The sequence below is a fragment of the Aotus nancymaae genome, unplaced genomic scaffold (assembly GCF_030222135.1).
Source record: "Aotus nancymaae isolate 86718 unplaced genomic scaffold, 86718_ANA_hifiasm-v0.15.2.pri h1tg000033l, whole genome shotgun sequence".
Taxonomy (NCBI): Eukaryota; Metazoa; Chordata; class Mammalia; order Primates; family Aotidae; genus Aotus; species Aotus nancymaae.
In genome coordinates this window covers 8,155,472-8,181,418 of record NW_026988447.1, presented here as the reverse complement: position 1 = coordinate 8,181,418, position 25,947 = coordinate 8,155,472, and the positions used below count along the sequence as shown (strand labels likewise).

The 25,947-nt window shown below is 37.9% G+C and overlaps 1 protein-coding gene across 7 annotated transcripts in view; it reads left to right on the top strand.

Annotated features, from left to right (window-relative positions):
• Positions 1-25,947, top strand: part of RAPGEF2 (Rap guanine nucleotide exchange factor 2) — a 262,303-nt gene that overhangs the window by 67,700 nt on the left and 168,656 nt on the right. For 6 of the 7 annotated variants that reach the window (XM_064383780.1, XM_064383779.1, XM_064383781.1 and 3 more), the window contains exon 2: positions 20,224-20,294. In XM_064383780.1, coding sequence (XP_064239850.1) covers positions 20,224-20,294 — 71 coding nt within the window. Of the gene's footprint in view, positions 1-20,223; positions 20,295-23,370; positions 25,150-25,947 lie in introns of those variants that run through there. The other variant, XM_012457027.2, reaches the window with a different exon arrangement.

Genomic DNA, 25,947 nt, shown 5'->3' with positions numbered 1-25,947 from the left:
GTGAACTGTGAATGAAGGGAAAGAATAACATCTCAACAGATTTTAGATCCCCCCAACTCCGAATCTATGTGGAAATTTGAGACTACATAGAAGTTGTCATTTGTATTAGGAAAAATATGTGTGTTTAATTAAATATTCTTGATTACATGTCAAATTCTGCTCTCTTTTTTAAAAGTTTATTTTCAAAATTGGTACATAGAAATTGTAGGTATTTATGGTGTACAACGTGATTTGGAATATGTATACATTGTGGAATAGCCAAATTGAGCTAATTAACATATATATATATATTACCTCAACTTATTTTTTGTTGTTAGAACACTTAAAATTTACTTAGTGATTTGCAAGAATACAATATATTGTTGTTAACTATAGTTACCATGTTGTACATTAGATCTCTTGAACTTAATTCTCCTAGTAAATTTTTTTTCATTTGATCAACATCTCCCCAACAACCCCCTCCTCTCCAGCCCCTGGTAACCACTGTTCTACTCTACAGTGAATTTGACTTCTCTAGATTCTACATAGAAGTGAACTCATACAGTATTTGTCTCTGTATGCCTGGCTTATTTCACTTAACATATCATCCAGGTTCATTTATATTGTCATATTATATTATAGGATTTATATTATAGGATTTCTTTCTTTTTTAAGGCTGAATATATATACACATACACATATATACGTATATATCACACTTTATACACTGAGGGACATTTAGGTTGATTCCATATCTTGGCTATTGTGAATAGTGCTGCTGTGAACATGGGAGTGCAGACATCTCTTCAACATGGTGATTTTATTTCCTTGAATATATAGCCAGTAGTGGGACCGCTTGATCATATGGTAGTTCTATTTTTAATTTTTTTGAAGTAACCTCCATTCTATTTTCCATAATGGATATACTAATTTGCATTCTCACCAACAGTGAGAATTTCTCTTTTCTTCACATCCTCTTCAGTGCTCATACCCACCCCCGCCTTTTTTTTAGCAGCCATTCAAACAGGTGTGAGGTTTTATCATTGTGGTTTTAATTTGCATTTCTCTGACAATTAGTGATGTTGAACATTTTTTCATATACCTGTTGGCCATTTGTAGTCTTTTGAGATATGTCTATTCAGGTCCTTTTCCTGTTTTTTAATTGGGTTGCTTTTGTTTTTTGCTATTGAGTTGTTTTTCTTATGTATTTTGAATAGTAACCCCCTATCAGATGGTTTGCACATCCAGTCAACACTCCATATACTCAGGTTGCACCTGCAGATTCAACCAACCATGGATCAAAGATATTTTTAAAAACCCATAAAAAAATGATAGCAGTAAAAACTAAAGCAATAAAAAGGATAATACAGTATAATAACAACTATTTACATAGTATTTATATGGCATTAGATATGATAAGTAATCTAGAGATGATTTAAAGTATATGGAAGGGTGTTCATAGGCTACATGCAAACACTATGCCATTTTATATAAGGAAAATTTTGGGGGGTGGGTTCTGGAAGCAACCCCTCATGGAACTGAAGGTCAACTTTATTTTCTCCCATTCTGTAGGTTGTCTCTTTAGCCCAACTGTTTTCTTGGCTGTGTAGAAACTTTTTAGTGTGATGTGATCCCATTGGTCTGTGTTTTATTTTGTTGCCTGTACTTTTGGGGTCATTTCCAGAACATTATTGCCCAAACCAATGTCATAGAGCTTTTCAGATGTTTTTTTTCTATTAGTTTTATAGTTCCATGTCTTATGTTCAAGTCTTTATTTTGAGTTCATTTTGTGGATGGTGTGAATAAGGGTTCTAATTTTATTCTTCTGCATGTAGATACCCAGTTTGCTCAACACTATTATTAAAGAGACTGTTCTTTTTCCCGTTGTGTGCTCTTGGTACCTTTGTTGAGAATCAGTTGACTGTAAATGGTGGATTTATTTCTGATCTCTCTGTTCCCTTGTCTACTTCTTAAGCTGTCAACTATTAGAGTGTTGTATCATTGTATTTTACTTTAAGACCAGAAGTTATCCAAGTTAAGAAATCAAAAAAGAAAGACTAAAATGCTATTTTGAGTATGTTGTAGGAGATCTCTGCCGCCTGACATATTTAGGCAGAAGCCAAAGAGTTACTGATACCCTCCTTCACCTGAGGCACCCCTCTCCTTAGATTTTTATGATTAACTTGAAAGTGAACAGTAATAATGTTCCACATGCCAATGTTTGCAAAAGAAAGTGCTTACTACATGTCAAGGCACTGAGGATTCACTTTGCAAATCTTAGATACTGTTATTATTCCTGTTTTACAGGTGAAGAGACTGAGCTAGAAAGGGGTTGAGTGACTTGTTGAGGGATGCCAGGCTGGTAAATGGCAGTCAGATATTGAACTCAGTCAGTGTTGCTCAAGTGACTCATCTTAGCCTAGTGGCCTGGCAAGCAGAGAGTGTGCAGGGGAATTGCCCGGCAAGGTGCACTCTGATTACCTATCCTGTCCACAGCATCTTCCTACATAATTCTGCAAATTTTTTGTTTTATTCCAAGGCCCAGAGTTCTACTAGTAGTTTTAGAGATATCTTTAATGTAAAAGGAATGTCTCTTAAAATTTTTTTTTTTTTAAGAGTCTTTCTTGGGAGAGGGTCAGAATACCTAGAATACTTTTTTTCCTGGAAATTTTCATAGCGAATAAGAGCTGGGAGTAAAAGGTAAATAATTCTGCAGCTTTGCAGTCACTTCACTCACTAAGATTGCTTAGTCCCAAGTATTGTGGATTTTCATCAAGCAAGCATTGCCCTTCATTCTACCGTTCAAGACTTAGAGGCTCTAAATAAGGTAGGCAGCTTAAAAAGTTTCTTTTATGAGGGATATCAGATAAAACAGTGAACTACTATCTAGTAGCAATATAATTTCAAGTAATGATGAGAAAAAAAGGGAAGGTTACAATCCCATAATAAAGGAGAACTCTTAAGTGGAGTACATTAGTTTATCAAAGAACTCATTGCCTTTACTCTCTCATTTTGCCACACACTAGTGAGAATTTTCCTGTGGACCTACCTTTGGAACCTTTGCATGAGCCTTCTTTGAAATCTTTTACCAAGAAAGTATTTTATAGCTTCCTTTTCCTTCTTCCTGAATGGGTCTTGTAGTTATTGTATACAGTAGCTGATAAACAAACCCAGCCACCCTTTATAACACTGGCTCTGATGCAACACACATTTTAAGTTACGCACAGGTATTTTAAGAAATGTGAAGTTGGGAACCATTTTCCTACCTTTCCTTTTCATCTTCCTTTCTGATTGTGATGGCTGCTCTGCAGTAATTGACTTCATAGGATGTTCACTCTCACCACCCCAAGGGCTCTTTGCTTCCTTCTGATTTCTGGAGAATCTTGGTAATGATGAGAGGACTTTAGATGTTGGGGGTGGGGTGTTAGAGTATTGATGTTACGAAGGTAAAGGTCTATTTATGAATGTGATAGAGTCTGTCATAAAATCATATGTACAATTTTAAGCCATAATGCATGCATGCTATATCCTCTGTAAGTGGGGTTGGTAAAACAGTTATCACTAGGGTAAGTAGAGTGAGATTCTTAGCTTCAAAGGAGCATTTAAAACATGTATTGAAAGGTGAGATACTTCAGAAACTATGACTAACTTGCTGTCCCTTCTAGTGGAGCACTTGATCAGAAAATATATATATTTACATATTTTTAAGTCTCTGATTCTTCTTCAGAATTCAGTAACGCACATTTTCTATAACTGCCCTCCTCTGCACCCTTTCCCTAAATGTTTATCTGATTGGATAAACTGTTCTTCTTTGCCCTTTCACCTTTTATGATAGTTCTAAAAGAGATCAATTTTGAACAGACCTAAAATTTCTTTAGCATTTTAGTTCTTTTCTGACCAATAAAGGTGAAAGGCTTTAATTACATATGTGGATTATTCTCATTTGCTTCTCCTGTCCTCTTGAGAAATAAAAAATTTGAGAATAAGTAATGCTATTGGTGGTTGACTCCTTGGTAAAACATTCAAGATGGGAAAAACAGATGTCAAATTATTTTTGTCTTTTGTCCTAGAAAAATGGCTGCAATGAAATTTTCTGTATTTAAAACCTGCTTCCATTCAGAGAGTGCTTCCTTTTTGCTAAGAGGCAATAAAGAACTGGTGTCCTCAGTGACCTATTCTGTTTTGCTTTTATTAAGACTGTCTAAACTCTACTACTGTAGGACTATTGAGATATGTACAGTGAGTGTTCAAAATGAGTGCTGTTGATAGTGCCTCTGGAATTAGGTTGGTATTGGAAACTTGAGGTTTCCCAAGGGTGATTTGTTTAGACTCTGTGGCCCCTTGTTGCAGAGATAGTTCAGTGGAGTGATGTATAGCAGCCCCTGTCTGTCCACCCCGAACTCAGCAAGGTTTCTACGAGATTTGACTGGAGCCAGACTGTACACCAAGCTGAAGGTTTTAACTATCGTTAGAGGAGAATTTAGGGGGAGGGTGTTTGGTTGATGTTATTTTGTAATTGAAATTGAAGATAGTTCAGGAATCATTTTATTAGAGAGTGTATGTCTGTGTGTCTGTTTTCTGTGTGTATATGCAGCTGATTTACGTTTTTGGTTGTTTTAATCAAATGTTAATTTAAAATGTAATCATTCACAGCCTGCTAACTTAATGATGGAGAAAACCAATGGAAATAATTTTTTAGTGTGTTAATCTATACCTGTAAATTAAAATTTGACTACAAACATTACAGTCTGAGAGTCTATTAAAATAGGATACATTTAAAATGAAGTATCTTTTGTTAAGTTTATTTTTGCTGCCTAAGAGATGTGAATTCTGGGAAGCTGTCGTCTTGGTGCTGTTGTAATACATTGTTCTGAAAGGGAAATATTTACACGGATTCTTGAAAACAGGAATTGCAGACTGATTTTTGGACACTTTCTATTTTCTTATTTGTTAACAAAATGAGTTTTAGGTGAAAACTAAATTGTTGCTTCTTCTAATGAAAAATTGTAATCTTCACAAATGAAACTTGCTTACATGATCATTTTCTCCAGAGACATGACAGTGAACATGGTGCAGAGTATGCATTTTAAGTTGCTAAACATAACACTTGTTTAGTAATCATAAAAACTGTCTTGTGACTTCTGTTGTGACTGTATCATTTAACTCTTGCGTTTTCTTCAATGAGAGATAAACTTTTTGAGAATGCAGATTATAGATGATACTTCATCTGTCCCTTAAAATTTATGAAGTACTTTGTACCTTCTTCAGCTCTTGTCCCTTGACACATGACTGCTCTGTGGCTCCCTGACACCAACTTGAATTAGAGGAGGAATGGGATAAGAGAGTGTTTTGTCGTAATTTACAAGTCCATTTGTAATTTTCATGGCTAATTAATGAGGTAATTATTAATCATCTTTGTCTCAAGTTTAGAATTGTTCAAAAACTCAGTTTAAAATAGAAAGACTGCCTTTTTCAGTGGAAAACAGCTGAGGAAATTTTATTTTTGATTGATTTGTTAATTTTTTTCTTCTAGAAAAACCAGAAAAGAAACCTGAAGAAGTTTTAGACAAACAGGGAATAACTTGAGTCTTTATCTTGTACTTCTAGAATTCTTCGTACATGGTTTTTTTTTTTTTTTTTTTGAGGGGAGGAACAGGGTCTTGCTCTGTTGCCCAGACTGGAGTGCATTGGCACAGTGACAGCTCACTGTAGCCTTAACTTCCTGGACTGAAGTGATTCTCCTATCTCAGCTTCTCCAGTAGCTGGGACCACAGGTGTGTGTCACTATGCCTGGCTAATTTTGTTTTTTTCTTTTTTCTCTATAGAGATGGGGTTTCCCTGTGTTTCCCAGGCTGCTTTCAAATGCTTGAACTGAAGCAAGCCATTCGTAGGATTACTTGTATGGCTGCACTCAGCCATATGTTTGTCTTATAAAGTTATAATACTTAAGAATCTTAGCCTGGAGAAATATACAAGGGCCTTATCAGCCATGACCAGTAATGCCATTATCAGGTTTTCCTGGGCTTTGACATGTTAATTTGAATGAAATAACAATCCTAGGAGATTTTCTTTCTGGTGTAAATTAACAGTATTTTGCCTCCATATGATTTAGGGTTAAAGTAATTATTTTAACTCTAAGAATTTTTTTTTTATAAACCATACACTCTGCTGTGGATTTTTTTTCTTACATTGTTCAAAACAATGTGATGATGTAACTCTGGGCTACGAGTGACTGAGATGCACAGAGCACTTCAGCAGGCTGGTGATCTGACATTTTTGTTTTATTTGCTCTGGTACTTTACAAAGATGTGAGCTGGGGAGTCTGGTTTAAAATACACATTTCCCTGCTAAGGATGATAGAAGTTAAACAGTTTTAATAAGAGTGCTGATGGACTTGTTCCCTCATCCTGCCCCTTTTCTTTAGGGACACAAAGAGAAAGGAATCATCATATTCTTTGAGATGATCTTCAGGAATGCTTTAAACCCCCATCTCTGTGTAAGGGAAGTGCGCTTGTGAGACCAGTGACTGCTTTTGAGTTCTAGGAAGGTTGGTTGGTCCTGTCTGCCACCTTGTGGTTATTTACAGAATTGTTTCAACCAGTGTAGGTATGAGTTTTCTGAAGCTGGAACACCCAGATTGAAAACACATTTCCTCCATTTCTTTCTCTTCTCTGTCCTCAGGGAGTGCTTAAAGTCATGCATACCACCACCACTGCAGGAATGTTGCCTTTTTCTCTCTTTTCACCCAGGGCTTTCACTGTCCATTGCTAGATGCGGAGCTGAGAAACGAGATGTAAGAGAAGACAGAGTGTCGGTGTTCAAGGTGCTTCTTTGATCGAGGACATAAAATACAAACCTATTAAAGTGACCACACAGAGCATGTGTGAAGGGCTTAATGTGAATGGTCAAGGTGGTAAGAACGTTAGAGACTTAGAAAGGAAGTGTTCACTGCCAGTGTTAAATGGAGTCTTGGAGCAGTGCTTTGTACCTGGGAGAGAGGAGGAGGGAAGAGTGTATGGAGGGACTTAGTGTTAGGCTGGACCCAAAGACTGCGGGTCTTCATGGGGGAAGGGTGCAAGAGGTTGTTGGTGTTTGGCTTTCATTCCTGTGTGGGGAGCCTTGGGATGAGGTGGTCTGAACATAGTATGCTTGAAACAGTGTTAACAGTTATGTGCTCTGGAGGTAATAAGCACCCTCTGCCCCCACCCCAAATGAAGACAGCATTAGCCTTGTTTGGCAAGTTTGTGGGTAAGTTATTATTAGTCTTGCTCCTGCATGACCTTTAATGTAGTTTGTGAACCTACCAGAAATACATGCTGTACAATACTGTACAGGACAAGGTTCTGTGGGGCATATTTTGGGAAATACTGCAAAAAAGTGTTGAAAAGGATTAACCTGACAATATGCTACTGATATGTTATATTGAATTACTTCAATATAACAGGTTTTCTTCAAATGATACTTTAGTTGTGTGGAAGTATCATTTGATACTATTTAACTATATTTTAGAAGAAGATATATACAATACTTTAATTTGTTTTCTAATACCATCCACAGATGAAAAAAATATCCAGGAATGGTGCTAAAATAAATTAGGTTTTCAAAGACAGTTTCAGTAACTACATTACGACTTGAAACTTGTGGGAAACCTCTTATAATTTTAAACATTTTGAGGAGTGAAGTATAAATCTTATAAGGAATGTTTCAAAGGTAGAAAGTCTGTGGGACCAAATTTAATGGAATGCATGCAGAAATTTTTCTAACGACTTCATTTTAAGTGTTGTAAAACAATCTTGAGCTATGGAAGGTAAACTTACATTAGTGAGTAAAATACTTGCAGCTTGTTGTCCAGCTCTGCCAGTGTTAAAGTGTGTTCCTAGCCAGTCTTTCTTGGAGGAAAAATTAAGTGGCTGTTTTCAAATTGGAAAATTTTCCCATTCTCCTCATTCTCAATCTTAAGGATATGAGATTTCATAACAATGTCATTTGGAAAGTATATTTATAACAGATGTGATAAAATATGTGTCAGGTACACTTCTCTTTAAACCTAATATAAAAATCTGGATTTATAAAACAATTTAGGGGCCCTTTATAAGTTTTGTAAGAATTCATTTGACTTTCTTTTGGCATACAGATACATAATAAAAGGATACATTAGTCTGTAAAAATTCTGATATTTATAGTAAATATCTCAGGAATATTTTACATTTTATATTCTTTTTTTTTTTTATTGCATTTTAGGTTTTGGGGTACATGTGAAAAACATGCAAGGTTGTTGCATAGGTGCATACGTAGCAGTGTGATTTGCTGCCTTCCTCCCCTTCACCTATATCTGGCATTTCTCCCCATGCTATCCCTCCCCAACTCCCCACCCCCCTCTGTCCCCCCCTCCCCCCCAACAGACCCCAGTGTATAGTGCTCCCCTCTCTGTGTCCATGTGTTCTCATTGTTCAACACCCACCTATGAGTGAGAACATGTGGTGGTTGATTTTCTGTTCTTGTGTCAGTTTGCTGAGAATGATGGTTTCCAGGTTCATCCACATCCCTACAAAGGACGCGAACTCATCGTTTTTGATGGCTGCATAATATTCCATGGTGTATATGTGCCACATTTTTCCTGTCCAGTCTATCATCGTTGGGCATTTGGGTTGGTTCCAGGTCTTTGCTATTGTAAACTGTGCTGCAATGAACATTCGTGTGCATGTGTCCTTATAGTAGAACGATTTATAATCCTTTGGATATAAAGCCAGTAATGGGATTGCTGGGTCAAATGGAATTTCTATTTCTAGGTCCTTGAGGAATCGCCACACTGTTTTCCACAATGGTTGAACTAATTTACACTCCCACCAACAGTGTAAAAGTGTTCCTATTTCTCCACATCCTCTCCAGCATCTGTTGTCTCCAGATTTTTTAATGATTGCCATTCTAACTGGCGTGAGATGGTATCTCAACGTAGTTTTGATTTGCATTTCCCTAATGACCAGTGATGATGAGCATTTTTTCATATGTTTTTTGGCCTCATGTATGTCTTCTTTTGTAAAGTACCTGTTCATATCCTTCGCCCATTTTTGAATGGGCTTGTTTGTTTTTTTCTTGTAAATCTTTTTTAGCTCGTTGTAAATTCTGGATATCAGCCCTTTGTCAGACGGGTAGGCTGCAAAAATTTTTTCCCATTCTGTTGGTTGACGATTCACTCTATTGACTGTTTCTTTTGCCGTGCAGAAGCTGTGGAGTTTGATCAGGTCCCATTTGTCTATTTTGGCTTTTGTTGCCAATGCTTTTGGTGTTTTGGTCATAAAGTCCTTGCCTACGCCTATGTCCTGAATGGTTTTGCCTAGGTTTTCTTCTAGGGTTTTTATGGTGTTAGGTCTTATGTTTAAGTCTTTAATCCATCTGGAGTCAATTTTAGTGTAAGGTGTCAGGAAGGGGTCAAGTTTCTGCTTTCTGTATATGGCTAGCCAGTTTTCCCAACACCATTTATTGAACAGGGATTCCTTTCCCCATTGCTTGTTTTTGTCGGGTTTGTCAAAGATCGGGTGGTTGTAGATATGTTGTGTCACCTCCGACACCTCTGTTCTGTTCCATTGGTCTATATCTCTGTTTTGGTACCAGTACCATGCTGTTTTGATAACTGTAGCCTTGTAGTATAGTTTGATGTCCGGTAGTGTGATGCCTCCCGCTTTGTTCTTTTTGCTTAGAATTGACTTGGCTATGCGGGCTCTCTTTTGGTTCCATATGAAGTTTAAGGTGGTTTTTTCGAGTTCTGTGAGGAAGGTCATTGGTAGCTTGATGGGGATAGCGTTGAATCTGTAAATTACTTTGGGCAGTATGGCCATTTTCACGATATTGATTCTTCCTAACCATGAACATGGAATGTTTCTCCATCTGTTTGTGTCCTCTCTTATTTCGTTGAGCAGTGGTTTGTAGTTCTCCTTGAACAGGTCCTTTACATTCCTTGTTAGTTGTATTCCTAGGTATTTTATTCTCTTTGTAGCAATTGTGAATGGCAGTTCGTTCTTGATTTGGCTCTCTTTAAGTCTGTTATTGCTGTATAGGAATGCTTGTGATTTTTGCACATTGATTTTGTATCCTGAGACTTTGCTGAAGTTGCTTATCAGTTTCAGGAGATTTTGGGCTGAGACGATGGGGTCTTCTAGATATACAATCATGTCGTCTGCAAATAGAGACAATTTGACTTCCTCCTTTCCTAATTGAATACCCTTTATTTCCTTTTCTTGCCTGATTGCTCTGGCTAGAACTTCCAGTACTATATTGAATAGGAGTGGTGAGAGAGGGCATCCTTGTCTAGTGCCAGATTTCAAAGGGAATGCTTCCAGTTTTTGCCCATTCAGTATGATATTGGCTGTCGGTTTGTCATAAATAGCTTTTATTATTTTGAGGTACGTTCCGTCGATACCTAGTTTATTGAGAGTTTTTAGCATAAAGGGCTGTTGAATTTTGTCGAAGGCCTTCTCTGCATCAATTGAGATAATCATGTGGTTTTTGTCTTTGGTTCTGTTTATGTGGTGAATTACATTTATAGACTTGCATATATTGAACCAGCCTTGCATCCCCGGGATGAATCCTACTTGATCATGGTGGATAAGCTTTTTGATGTGCTGTTGCAATCGGCTTGCCAGTATTTTATTGAAGATTTTTGCATCTGTGTTCATCATGGATATTGGCCTGAAGTTTTCTTTTCTTGTTGAGTCTCTGCCGGGTTTTGGTATTAGGATGATGTTGGTCTCATAAAATGATTTGGGAAGGATTCCCTCTTTTTGGATTATTTGGAATAGTTTCAGTAGGAATGGTACCAGTTCCTCTTTGTATGTCTGGTAGAATTCGGCTGTGAACCCATCTGGACCTGGGCTTTTTTTGGGTGGTAGGCTCTTAATTGCTGCCTCGACTTCAGCCCTTGTTATTGGTCTATTCAGGGTTTCAACTTCTTCCTGGTTTAGGCTTGGGAGGAGGCAACTGTCCAGGAATTTATCCATTTCTTCCAGGTTTTCTAATTTATGTGCATAGAGTTGCTTGTAATAATCTCTGATGATGGTTTGAATTTCTGTGGAATCTGTGGTGATATCCCCTTTATCATTTTTTATTGCATCTATTTGGTTATTCTCTCTTTTCTTTTTTAATAGTCTGGCTAGTGGTCTGTCTATTTTGTTGATCTTTTCAAAAAACCAGCTCCTGGATTTATTGATTTTTTGTAGGGTTTTTCGTGTCTCTATCTCCTTCAATTCTGCTTTGATCTTAGTTATTTCTTGTCTTCTGCTAGGTTTTGAGCTCCTCTAGCTCTTTCAATTTTGATGATAGGGTGTCAATTTCAGATCTCTCCTTTCTTCTCATGTGGGCACTTATTGCTATATATTTTCCTCTAGAGACTGCTTTAAATGTGTCCCAGAGATTCTGGTATGTGGTGTCTTCGTTTTCGTTGGTTTCGAAGAACATCTTTATTTCTGCCTTCATTTCAGTGTTTATCCAGTCTACATTCAGGAGAAAGTTGTTCATTTTCCATGAAACTGTGCGGTTCTGGGTTGGTTTCTGAATTCTGAGTTCTAACTTGATTGCACTGTGGTCTGAGAGACTGTTTGTTATGGTTTCCGTTCTTTTGCATTTGCTGAGAAGTGATTTACTTCCAATTATGTGGTCAATTTTAGAGTAGGTGTGATGTGGTGCTGAGAAGAATGTATATTCTGTGGATTTGGGCTGGAGAGTTCTGTAAATGTCTATTAGGTTTGCTTGTTCCAGGTCCGAGTTCAAGTCCTGGATATCCTTGTTAATTTTCTGTCTCGTTGATCTGTCTAATATTGACAATGGGGTGTTGAAGTCTCCCACTATTATTGTGTGGGAGTCTAGGTCTCTTTGTAATTTTTTAAGAACTTTCCTTATATATTTGGGTGCTCCTGTATTAGGTGCATATATATTTAGGATCGTTAGCTTTTCTTGTTGCATTGATCCCTTTACCATTATGTAATGTCCTTCTTTGTCTCTTTTGATCTTTGTTGCTTTAAAGTCTATTTTGTCAGAGATGAGAATTGCAACTTCTGCTTTTTTTTGCTCTCTGTTTGCTTGGTAAATCTTCCTCCATCCCTTTATTGTGAGTCTTTGTGTATCCTTGCACGTGAGGTGGGTTTCCTGGATACAGCACACTGATGGGTTTTGGCTTTTTATCCAGTTTGCCAGTCTGTGTCTTTTGATTGGGGCATTTAGTCCGTTTACATTTAGGGTTAATATTGTTATGTGTGAATTTGATTCTGTCATTTTGATGCTAGCTGGCTGTTTTGCCCATTGGTTGATGCAGATTCTTCATTGTGTTGATGCTCTTTACCGTTTCGTGTGTTTTTGGAGTGGCTGGTTCTCGTTGTTCTTTTCTATGTGTAGTGCCTCCTTTAGGAGCTCTTGTAAAGCTGGTCTGGTGATGGTGAAATCTCTTGAGTTCTTGCTTGTTCACAAAGGATTTTATTTTTCCTTCACTTACGAAGCTTAGTTTGGCTGGATATGAAATTCTGGGTTGAAAGTTCTTTTCTTTAAGGATGTTGAATATCGGCCCCCACTCTCTTCTGGCCTGTAGGGTTTCTGCTGAGAGATCTGCAGTGAGTCTGATGGACTTCCCTTTGTGGGTAACCCGACCTTTCTCTCTGGCTGCCCTTAGCATTTTCTCCTTCATTTCAACCCTGGTGAATCTGATGATTATGTGCCTCGGTGTTGCTCTTCTAGGGGAATATCTTTGTGGTGTTCTCTGTATTTCCTGGGCTTGAATATTGGCCTGCCTTGCTAGGTTGGGGACGTTTTCCTGGATAATATCCTGGAGAGTATTTTCCAGCTTGGATGCATTCTCTTCGTCACATTCAGGTACCCCTATCAAACGTAGATTAGGTCTTTTCACATAGTCCCATATTTCTTGTTGGCTTTGTTCATTCCTTTTTACCCTGTTTTCTCTAATCTTGCCTTCTCTTTTTATTTCATTGAATTGATCTTCTACCTCTGATATCCTTTCTTCTGCTTGGTCAATTCGGCTGTTGAAACTTGTGCGTGCTTCGCGAAGTTCTTGTGTTGTCTTTTTCAGCTCCATCAATTCGCTCATATTCCTCTCTAAGTTGTCCATTCTCGTTAGCATTTCGTCAAGTCTTTTTTCAAGGTTCTTAGTTTCTTTGCATTGGGTTAGAACATGCTCTTTTAGCTCACGAAAGTTTCTTATTATCCACTTTCTGAAAGCTGATTCTGTCATTTCCTCACACTCATTCTCCATCCAGTCTTGTTCCCTTGCTGGTGGGGAGTTGTGCTCCCTTGTAGGAGGAGAAGTGTTCTGATTTTGGATGTTTTCATCCTTTTTGCGCTGGTTTCTTCCCATCTTTGTGGATTTATCCGCCTATCGACTTTGTAGTTGCTGTCTTTCTGATTTTGGTAATTTTAAGTCTGCAGCAGCAGAACTCATAAACCCCCTTTTTCTTCCCTCCCGGTGTTCTGTCCCGGGGATTTAGGGAGTTATGATTTTCTGCTGTCTTGTTGTTGCTTTCCCTGCCCTCAAGGTGGCAGCCTAGTCGCACTCAGCCTGTAGAGGCTTTGCTGAGCTGCTGTGGGCTCCGCCCAGCTTCCTTGTGAACTTCCCTGCAGTCCTGTTTATATGGGCGTAGTTAGAACTGTTTCCGCTATGATGGCCCGCCCCTGTAGTGACGGAGTCTCTGTAGTGACGGGTTACCTTGGTTGCGGCAAATTGCCCTAGGAACTGCAGAGTGTGTCCTAATGGAGGGCGTCCCTCCCCCACAGAGCTGGACCGACCCGGGTTCAGTTGTGTTTCCTGAGGCGCTTTCTTTGCCCAGGAGTCTCCTGTCTTGTCTCCCTGTTTCAGCTCCCCTTGCTGGCTTACCGGGGACTCGGTTTCACTCACTCTGCAGGAGGAGCCACTTCCCTTGCCTCAGGGCACAGGCTGAGCGGTTGCGCCAAACCAGTCGCGCTGGCGACCCGTGGGGCTCTTTCCCGTGTGAATCTCCTGGTCTGTGGGCAGTAAAAATCCGCTGCCCAGTGAGCCATTGCTGAAGCGGTGGCTCTGAGATTTGTGGCGCGTTTTTGCCCGGGGAATCTCCTGGCTTGACTCCCTGTTTCAGCTCCCCTTGCTGGCTTACAGAGGACTCAGTGGCACTCACTCTGCAGAAGGAGCCGCTGCTCCCTGCCTCAGGGTGCAGGCCTAGCGGCGGCCGCGCCACTCAAGCCAGCAGCGCTGGTGACCTGTGGTGCTCTTCCCCCTGTGAATCTCCTGGTCTGTGGGCAGTAAATATCCGTCTGGAAATGCGGCGTCCACTCACCCTCTGCACTTTCTCTCAGAGCTGCATTCGCGAGTTCCTCCTAATCGGCCATCTTGAATCTCCTCTACATTTTATATTCTTAGGATTACTTTGCGTACATTCAGATCTCATGGTCGGTAAACTCAATCACCCTTTTTTCCAGGATCTGATCGTACCATATGTTGTACTGAAACTACGTGTAATTTTAGCCACACAGCCTAGTTGCATAGATATTGTTCACCTTGTTTTGCAAATAGGGTCTCACTAACAAACCCAGGGTCATACAGCTAGGGAGTGGCAGGGATCAGAATTTGAACTCTGCCCCACCTGACTCCAAAGCCTGTATTCCTTATTACATCCCTCTCCTTCTTAGGATAGTTCTTTTATATGTTTTAGTATAGAAGTATTTGAGATCTCCTAAATAAAACATTGCCATTTAATCATAACGTATCAATAAACAGAATGAAACTTGCGAAACTTCGCCCTTTCTACCCCTCCCCATTTGGCTATAGACGTGAGTTTGAGCATTGGATAATCTAGCTTTTAACCTCCTTATTAATAATGTTCAAGACGTAACTCTCTAATTCATTGCTAGTAATCTTTTGCCCAAAAGGATAAATTACTTTTTTAATCTTTGCAAGTTCCTCTCTCTGATGGATCCACAAGGAAGAATATTTGTTGGCATCAGTACAGTTCTGGTCCTGTGACCAGTGTCACTTAAAGCAAGATGTTCCTTTCTCTTCCTCCTTATGTTTAAGTCCATAGGCATTTACCAGTGAGGCCTCAACCACCACAGGCCTGCTAATTATCACACAGTCTTGGCCTTAGTTTCTCTGACCATTAAAACAGGCTTTTTAAAGGAATCAACCCACTTCCAAATACAGTTAAATATATAGCTTCATATATGAAACAAAACCCCTTTTAAAGGAAAAAGATATGTCTTTTGTCTTATGGTGCAGTGTAACATAATCCCCCCCACCCCATTATTTTTTGTTGTGTCCAAGCAGCAAAGAGTCTAGAGGATAGGAGGGAATTTACCAGCATATGGTATGGGCGGGCAGTCGGGAGAGCGAGGTGGAGAAATAGTAATCTGCTCTCAGTTCTCCAAATGTCACATTAAGACATACTGTACATTTTTAGTGAGCTCTCGATGCTGGCAAACAAATGAAATTAAAAGCTAGTTGTACGTGAAATGTAAGTTTGCTACAAAGCCCATTGTGTATTCTGAATGCGCCTCTAAGGAGAAATTAGAGAGCCCAGGGTATGAGGTACTCTCCCTCTGACTTCTTTCCCATTAGCGTGTATAATTGTTTTTTTTTTTGATGACTGAGTCTTGCTCTGTCGCCCAAGCTTGAGTGCAGCGGTGGAATCTTGGCTCACTGCAACCTCCTCTTCTCGGGTTCAAACAATTCTCCTGCCTCAGTCCCCCAAGTAGCTGGCCTTATAGGCGCACACTACCACGCCTGGCTAATTTTTGTATTTTTAGTAGAGATGGGATTTCACTGTGTTGGCCAGGGTGGTCTCGAACTCCTGTTCTCATCTGCCCGCCTCAGCCTCCTGAAGTGTTGGGATTACAGGCGTGAGCCACCACGCCCGGCCTAATATGTATCATGTTAACAGACTTTGAGCAAGAAAATTGACTTTGGCTAGGTTGTGAACAGTCACTCTCCTAAAGTACTTAAAGGATGCTTTTGGGTTTTGAATCTGGTTTACATTTGGGACAAAAAAAGGGAGTCTGTTTTTCATGGGAAAGCTTTATTCCTATAGGTCTATCAATATCTTTGTTCACTGTGCTACTGTGGTTTTATAACTTCAATCTCCTTTTAAGTAGCAACTATTTTTGAAAAAAGGATGTCCTTCCTAGGGTAAAACGAAAGGCTTATTGTTTTAAAAAAATGCGGTTTCCTGGTTAGAGCAACATGTTCCTGTTTGTACTCAATGACTAGAGAATTTGGGGAAAAAAATAGCTTACATTTTTTTTTTTCAGAGTCCTTTAAAATAGTAATAGTCATGTGGATTTCGTTTGTCTTGGGAAGTGTAGTGGGAAGGCTAGAAATTTTTCAGTTTGTGTGTCATAGTTTTTTGACCAAAATGGAAATTGAAGCACTCTAGGTAATTTAACTTTCCAGCATTTTTTTTTTTCTTTGTATAGTTGTTGGCTGAAATGTCATTCTATGACTGTTTCTTGTTTGTATAGAGAAGAAAAGAATCTAAGAGTGTAACTCCCTGAAGGCCATACATTTCTTTGTACAGCTTAAGAGAAAAGTCTTGCTCTGTGATGCTACATATTTGGTTGTCACTGATGGTTGCAAATTTCAGGTTGGTTTGAGGAGCAGGACTTCCTCAGCACCCCATTCTTACTCGCCTTTTTGAAGTTTTTTTTTCTTGTTTTTAGCTGGTAAAGGCAATTCCATGCCAACTAATAGATTATTTAAAAAAAAGCGAATGACTAAGGGGAAATAAAGGTCGAAACTTCTGTGTGAGAAGTGAAGGAGGAGAAATAGGAGTGACCACTATGGGCAGGAAAGGAGTAGAGGTAGTTCTGGGGCAGGGCAGAGCTAGATTGTTTTGCAGTGGCCTTTCATGCCCCTAAATCTCCTCCCTTACACTCCTGATTTCATTTCTCTTGGTTGTGCTGCCTGAAATCTCATACCACTTAGAGGTTTGTTTGTTCTCTGGAAGTACAAATGCTGACAGACAGTTCTTGTGCAAGTTTCAAGGGTTTCTACTGATTGTGTTCAGATTGCTGCCTTTAGTTTTTAGATTAGGGCATAGTGAGCTGATACGGGGCTTGGGTAACATGAGGTCTCTGGACATCTGGTAAGAAGGTAGGAAAAGTTGATAGGAAGATTCGAGCTGAAAGGTGATGTTGTGCCTATTTCAAGACATTGCTTAGTCCTGCTTGCTTTTAGGAAAGGACAAGAAAACTTGTTTTCCTTTTTGCTTTTTGTTGTTTATGCAATCTATGGTAACTAATATTTGGCTGTTGAGCTCTTGATTGAAGAAAAGCTTAAACATAGATTCCTCCTCCCTTCGGTTTGAGTTTCTTTTGCTTATTTCTAGTCAATTTTCTTTCATTTTTCAGGATCTGAGAGCAGAGATTTCTTGATGTCTTTGCCATAGTTTCTCTGTTTTTTTCTGCATACCCAAATCCATGTTGGTCATGTTCATATTACATAGTGAAACATTATGTGTTGCCTGCTGCTCCTCTTAATACAACTAAGAACTCTTAAGTTTAGATGGAATCTATCTGTAAAGCCATCTGGTTGAAGCTTCCATTTATCAGAATAATGGAGTCTGTTCCCCTAGATTATAAGCTCCTTGTGGCACAGATCATTTAAAACAAGTTTCTTTTGGGATGGTATACTGTAAGAGCAATAGAAGAAACTCTGAATGTAATTGAATTCATTTAAGAAGTTTATAGTCTGGTTTGAGATACAAAATACAAAATGAAGCATTTACTACACAGGGTCTTCTGGTTCTATATTCCTTGAATGACACATTTTAAAGCACCCTTTAAAAATCATGATTATATGAGGTAGGAATGTTTTATTTATGCAGGTACATATAGAAGGAAAAACTACTTTTTAAATTTGTTCATGCAGTAATGGTGTAATGTCTGTCTCTCAGTTTTATGATACAGGCTCAGCAACGACTTCCTGATTCATTCACTTATGTCAGTTACAGGTGATAATGCTCCATTCATCTGTACATTTTTATTAACCAATCTAATTTGTATGTTATGATACACATATTAAGTTAGAGAAATAATGCTTATTATTCATAGATATATTCTATAATCATGCTAAGTATACATTGATACTTAAAATTGTTAAATCCATGTATATCATACTAACACACATAATGTGTATGACATAACTTATTCAGGAGCGTGGCCCTTACACAACTATGAAACTCCTTAATGTTAAAAAGGAACAGATTAATAAAGTGCCGCTTAATCAGTGAACCAGCTTTTTAACTTTGATTTTTTTCGGGTTAGTTGAAGGAGTAGAAACTTTGTTATTTCAAGGCCTGTTGTTCTCTTTTAATGCCTTAAGGCTATTCTTTCTTTGATTCTGTTTTCCGGCCTCAAAATTCTTGCTTCTACTGTGTTTCTTAGATTTCTCTGTCCTTTCCAGAAATAGCTTTTAAAAATCTCATTTCTTTCTAATACTCTTCCAAATATACTTTTTTGGTCAGTGAATTTATTTGCTGGATGGTTAAATGAATGTAAATAGTCTTTTTTTCTTAGATAAAAGCAGCTTTAGGCCTTGTACAGGTTATAACAGATTGACAGGTAATTTAGGGAAAACAATGTAAGGCTTTAATATTAGAATCAGAATATAAGCTCCTCAGAAATGGGAAGACAGTCTTTCTGTACTATTTAACAACTTCAAGTAATATACAGATTCTTAATATTTAAACTAGAATGGTGAACTTTAGGATTATCCAGAAGGATATTTTATTATAAATGTCTCATTGGGACGTTTTCATTGGCTTTCCTTGAATACAAATAGAACATTATGATTGGAGCCTGACTGCTTTTCTAAAGAAGAGGTTTATTAGATTTAGGAATGTACACTTTGTTAACTGGATAGAGGAAACAGTTTCGTTTCAGTTTTCTTATTTGTATTGAACTTACGGGATCTAGTTTTACATTTCAGTCTTTAAATAGCTTTTTTATTTTTATTTTTTGTGAGACGGAGTTTCTCTCTTGTCGCCCAGGCTAGAGTGCAATGGCAAGATCTCAGCTCACTGCAACCTCCGCCTCCCGGGTTCAAGCGATTCTCCTGCCTCAGCCTCACGAGTACCTGGGATTACAGGCCTGTGCCACCATGCCTGGTGAATTTTAGTATTTTTAATGGAGACGGGGTTTCACCTTGTTGGCTAGGCTGGTCTCAAACTCCTGACCTCAGGTGATTCACTTGCCTTGGCCTCCCAAAGTACTGGGATTACAGGAGTGAGCCACTGCCCCTGGCCTCTTTAAATAGCTCTTAAAAGGCTGCATGGAAATACCAGACACAGATGGATAAAATGAGAGGCCATCAATTTATTTGAAAGTTGTCTGAGGATGACATTTAAAATTCTTAATATTGATATAAAATTTAAATTGGAATGACTTAAAATTATAAATCGTGTCTTAACATACCATAACATTGTTTTAAAGTCTAAAACAGGCTAAAATATTTTAGAGTGAAAACCTTCTTCATCTTGTCTCTTCTCTTCTGTTTTCTTTTCCTTTCTTTCTTTCTTTTTTTTTTTTTTTGACAGAATACCACTCTGTTGCCCAGGCTGGAGTGCAGTGGTGCAATCTTGGCTCACTGCAACCTCCTTCTCCTGGGTTCAAGTGATTCTTCTGCCTTAGCCTCCTGAGTAGCTGGGGTCACAGGCATGTGCCACCAAACCCAGCGAATTTTTGTGTTTTGAGTAGAGATGGGGTATCACCCATGTTGGCCAGGCTGGTCGCGAACTCCTAACCTCAAATGATCTGTCAACCTTGGTCTCACAAAATGCTGAGATTACACACGTGTACCACCATGCCTGGCCTTAGTACTTCCTTTAAAAGGTTTCTAATTCCTTATCTAGTTAATCTGTGAATTATTGTCATCTGTGTCCTTGTTATATAAAATTCAGTTGCACACAGAGTTCTAATTGTTCCTAAGTGTTCTCCTAAAGCTACAAAAAACATTTTTTTTCTTAATTAAAAGCATCAAAATTTAACCAAGAGAGTATGGCCTGTACACTGAAAAGTACAAAAACAATGTTAAAAGAAATCACAGAAGACCTAAAAAAATGTATAGACATCACATATTATGGATTAGGAGACTTAGTATTTTTAAGATGGCAATACTACTTAATTGGTCTGCAGATTCAGTGCAACCCTGCTAAAATCCCAACTGGCTTATTTGCATATACTGACAAACTAATCTAATAATTTCTCTCCTTTTCTTTGAAACAGGATCTGGAAATAGTATATTCCTATTTACATGGTATGGAAGCCTTATCAAACTTGAGAGAGCATCAACTTAGGTATGTCATTTTAATATTAAGTTAATCATAGAATGCTGAAAATGTGAAGTGTAACAATTTAACATTTTAATTTTTTACTTTTATTCTTACTTGACACAATAATTGTACATATTATGGGGTACACTGTGATATTTTAATACATGTATACAATGTGTTGTAATCAAATGAGGATTATTAGCATGTCCATTACTTCAAACATTTATCATTTCTTGTGTTAGCGCATTTAAAATCCACTCGTTGAGCTATTTAAAAACCCATCATAAATTGTTGTTAATGTTAGTTACCCTAAGTGCTGTAGAACACTGGGACTTACTTCTCTTACCTAGAAAGCAAGAATTTTATAGATCATTTACTGTAGTTAACAAGTAGGTTTAAAGAAATCTTACCATGAAAGCTCTGCTTCTTCTAGCTTCTATACTAAGGAGCTTAAACTTACACTAATAATACATCCTTAAACAGTGTATGCAGTTAAACTTAGTTAAACTTATACAGCTTAACCTTATACTTTTACAAGGTTGAATTCAATTGTATCCAATAATAGAATAATATTTTGACATTTCTGTCATAGTAATATTGTTCTACTTCCACCCCAGTGTCTGTCTCTCTCTTTCTTACTCCCCCTTTGCCTTTTTTCTCTCTCTGTCCCCATCTCCCTCTATTTTCCTCCCTTCCTCTCTCACCAAAAATAGTAAACACCACTTAGTGAATATATCAGTAGGGGCAATATTTGCCATTTTGGCAAACAAAAACCTACTACTTAATGCTCAGATATATTAGAAACCAGTACCTTTTAAATTAATCATTTAAAGAATTATTAGGTCTATTATTTTCATATGTTCTAGATCTTTGTTTAAATATTTTATTGCATTAAGTAGACTGCCTTTTTCAGAGAAACACAGTTTATACCATATTTGTTTTTGTGAGATCTGTCCATATAGAAATCTCATCACTTTTATTGTACAGTAATTCAGCAACTGTAGTTATTTATCTGGGCTTCATATTAAAAAACAAAAATGATTTTACCTTTACACTTACTTAAGTGGGATATAAAATAAAGGACTTTGAGAAGATGGATAATATATAAACACCAACTGGGACGTAATGGGAAAGTTTTGTTTCCTCCAGGTCTAGCTGTTTCTGATACCAGGAGGTTTTAATTATGAAAGAGCTGCTCTTTCTATATATTTCCCCTTTACTCTTTCAACACTAATTAATTTGTGAGCATGTCAATTCCATATTTAGTTGTTAATTGAAAAGAATATCAAGAGGATAGAGTACTCTTAAAATTAAATTTTTAATGAAAATCATTTAAGTTAAAGTAGATTGTAGATTAAGTGTTTAAAAATTAAGTCAAGTTTTATTAGAAAGGGCAAAACCACTGGGATTTTAGACGATGGCTCAAATTAGAGCAAGAATAATTTTTAAAGTGTGTAACTTTCATTTTATGTTTTGTGATGACAACTTTGCCAAGAAAAAAATTATAGTGACAATTGTTTATTTAATTGCATATAGTTAATTCATAAATGCAAATGCAACTAATTAATATGTAAATAAAAATGTCATATTCCCACTGTAATATTTAGATACATTGATTATATAATGCATTTGTATAATATCTGTGGTGATAAAATTATTTAGATAACAGGAATTCTTTGTAATGGAAAAAGGAATTTTTATACTTAGAGAAATTTTCTGGATTACAAAAGTATAAATAGGCTGGGCATAGTGGACTCATGCCTGTAATCCTAGCATTTTGGGTGGCCAAGGCCAGGTGGATTGCTTGAGGTCAGGAGTTCAAGACTAGGCTGGCCAACATGATGAAACCCCATCTCTACTAAAAGTATAAAAATTAGCGGGTGTAGTTGGCACATGTTTATAATTCCAGCTACTCTGGAGGCTGAGGCAGGAGAGTTGCTTGCACCTGGGAGGCAGAGGTTGCAGTGAGTGGAGATTGTGCCACCGCACTTCAGCCTGGGTGACAGAGTGAGACTCCATCTCAGAAAAAAAAGAAAGAAAAAAGTATAAAAATACTAATGAAGTTCCACATACCCATCAGCCAGTTTCTGTCGACTACCTGCAGCTGCAGAGGTAATTTTTGGTTATAAATAATAAGTTCAAGGGTGTAGTTGAGTATATTTACACCTTAGGATGTCTATTTTGGAGCCTACACAGATTTGTTTGTTGGCATGAACTTAAAACAGGGCGAGGCCTTTAAGATGTTTATCTTATTGTGCTTGTGTTGAAGTCACATTAATGGAAAACATCAGCTTAAACTAATTTAAGTCTTTCTTTAGAACAAGTTCAGGGTGCCACACACGTAATAACCAAAATAGAGGTACAGATAAACCCAACAACTTAGATAAATTGCTTTATAATACTACAATTTCTGAGAAAACTGTATCTCCTTTAGATAAATCATTTTCCTTGAATTTTATAAAGATAGATGTTACCCTGGGATTAATAGAAAACAGTTAAGACTTCCACATGATACGGTTTTCCAATTTTAGAAAAAAAGTGCTCATAAGCAAGATTATCAGTCCGTTAAGTATTGGGCAGCAGAGCAGCAACATTCATGTTCTTCTCTGAGGGAGAGGAAGTGGCTTTTATTTATTTGAAAGCTTCAGCTCCCTGTATTGTTACAGAGCAGTTAAAATAGAGGATGTTACTGTGTTGCTGTAAGATCACACACTCTGTGCAGTATAAAAGGTTTTGAGATCTTCACCAAAAACTGTGTTTCTTCAATATCATTTTAACTATTTTTCTAATGTTTTATCCCTTTAGTTTAGGAGCAGAGACCAAAAATTTATTTTAAAAAAGTAATTAGGGCTATTTAGTTTTAGAAATTAAATAGGAAAGAGCCTGCTGAAATAGATATTTTCTGCAGCATCATGGATGAGTGTAATTGTTATTATATAGACACCTTTAGATCATTGAGCAGTAACTGAATTATGGTTATTATGTACTCATTAAGAATTCAGGGAAGGTCAATATGCTTTTGCTAAAACATTGCCTAATAGTGTTTAAAAACAAAAAGCATTTTGGTACTTGTTTCCTTCATTTGTGACATTTTCATATAAGAGATTTTACCATGACTTTCTGATAGCACTATTTAAATGTGTTTATTTTATAAACAGTTATTGATTGATTGCATGCTTACTATGATATTGATGTAGACTCTGGAGATACTGCATTGAAGTAAATCAAACCCATGACATCACAGAACTGAGGTTCCTAGTAGAGCAGAAAAGATTGAGATAATGGATCAGTGTTATTTTATTTAGTATGTTGGACATGATAAGGATGGGTGCTGGGCTACTCTGGCTTTGGAGTCAAAAGGAGGTGACATTAGAGTCAGGACAGCCTGCAAAGATTTCTTCAGTTTACAGGTGCCCCAGATGCTCTGTCATGGGCACAGGTTTGGTGCAGGGGAAGGAAGACAGGGCCGTGGTGTAGTAAGGTACAGTAAGTAAGTAAAACACAGTATAGTGTAGAGGTATAGCAAATAGTGTAGGACTTTGTATTGAAGGATAAGGAGTTTGGATTTTCTTTTAGAGGTTGTGGAGATAAAGAGTAGAGCTGTGAGATCATCTGACTTAGTGTTTGGAAAGATTTCTCTGGAAGCTTTGTGGGGAATGGACATTAGGCACGTAAAGGTGGAAGCAGACGTCCCTGTGCTTGTGGTCTTGGTTAGAGATAATGGTGGGATAATGATAGCTCATGCTAGATTCAACAGGGGAGATGGTGAATTTGGTCAGTTCTAGAGAATGTGTTTTGGAAATAGGTGATGGCAGAAAGATGTATGAAGAAGAGAGAGCTGAGTCAAGAATGATGACTCTGAGGTTACTATATTATTCTGTTCTCTGCTATAAGGCCATAACTGACACTGGGTCATTTCTAAAGAAAAGAAGTTTAACTGACTCACAGTTCCACATGGCTCAGGAGGCCTCAGAAAATTTGCTGTCATGGCAGAAGGGGAGGCAGAGACATCTTTTTTCACAGGGTGGCAGGAGAGAGAAGAATGAGTAACCAGCGAAAGGGGAAGCCCCTTATAAAACCATCAGATCTTTGAGAACTCACACCAGAACAGGATTGGGGACCTGCCCCGTGATTCAGTTATCTCCACTGATCCCTCCCATGACCTGTGGGGATTATGGGAAATGCAATTCAAGATGAAATTTGGGTGGAGAGACAGCCAAACTGTAATCAGGGTACTAATTCTGAGGAAGCAGATTTTTCGGGGAGAATTTCATGTTCTGTCTTGGACATTTTAAGCATGCGGAAGCTTTTACATAATCTAGTGGCAACACAGACTAGGTGTTTAGATGAGTGGCTGACGTGATGAGAGATTAGATCTGGGGCATTGCTTTGGAAGTCATCAGTGTATAGATTAGAATCATGAACTGGATGAGATTATTTGAGTATAGAGAAGAGGGCTAAGGACAGGACCCTGGAGATGATGATGTTTAGAGGTCAGGTAGAAGATGAAGTGGGGGAGCATCCAAAGGAGACAGAAAAAAAATGACTAGTAAGTTAAGCTGAAACAGCAGAAGACCAAGGACAGAAAGCTGAAAGAAGATAATGCTGTAAAGAAAAAGGAGCAATCAAAACTACAGAGTCGTGGAATTGCTAAGGACAGGTAGGATTCTGGTAACAAGGTGGATGCTGATTATTTATAGACCTTTTTCTTTGGAGTTTCAGAGACCAAATGATGGAGAAGTGGGGAAAAGGATGAGAAAATGGAGATAGAATATGTAGACAATTCTAAAAGATTTTCTGTGATTGGGAAAAAAGCAAAATACAGATAATAGCTGGAAGGAGATGTGAGTCCAAGAGAGGAGTACCACTCACACAACAGGTGATATACTGAGTTATGTTTACATATTAGTGGACGTGATTCAGGACAGAGGAACATAGAGAAGGCAGTGAGCTTTCAAGAGCACAGGGTCTTATGCAGGAGTGCAGGGTCTTCTGTGGAAGCAGGAACGAGATTCGGGGTGGAAGTAAAGAGGCTGAGGCAAGGACCCTTCTATTCCAACAGGAAACAAGGCAGAGCCCGTTATCTAATTTAAGACCAGGTATTTTTAAACTTAGCGCTTTTGGCTTTCCTATGAAAAATTGTGATTCAACTCATTGAAGAGGAATGTATGCTCAATGACATGTATTCAAGACTCACTGCTGCCTCCTGGAGTTAAGTGTGAATCAGCTGGAATGTTTCCTGGAAGGGATTGAGGGTAAGGACCTCTGAAGTACAGTGGTGGGAGTGAGAAGAACAAGGAAAAAAAGGTACCCAAGAGAGCAGTTTCTTTGATTTAGCAAATAGGAAAGAAAGGTGGATGTGGGTTGATTCTAGTGTTTCACAGGTTAGGGAATAGTAGCCCGATTGACCAAAATAGATGTACTGTTGAAATAAACACTTTTAATAGCCAGGTTTTTCTATTTCTAGTTCCTTCATAAGATGGAATAGTAATTCTCTGATTTGCATTTTTGTATTTTGGGAAAAATGTAATTAATATAATAGGATGCTTCTTGAAGATGCTATTCTAAGGATAATTTTGAATATTTAAAAATTATTCATGGTTTTCATAATTTTTATAATTTCACAATTATAAAAATAGGGTTTTTTTCAAAAACTCTGGGATGAATCAGCTGAAGT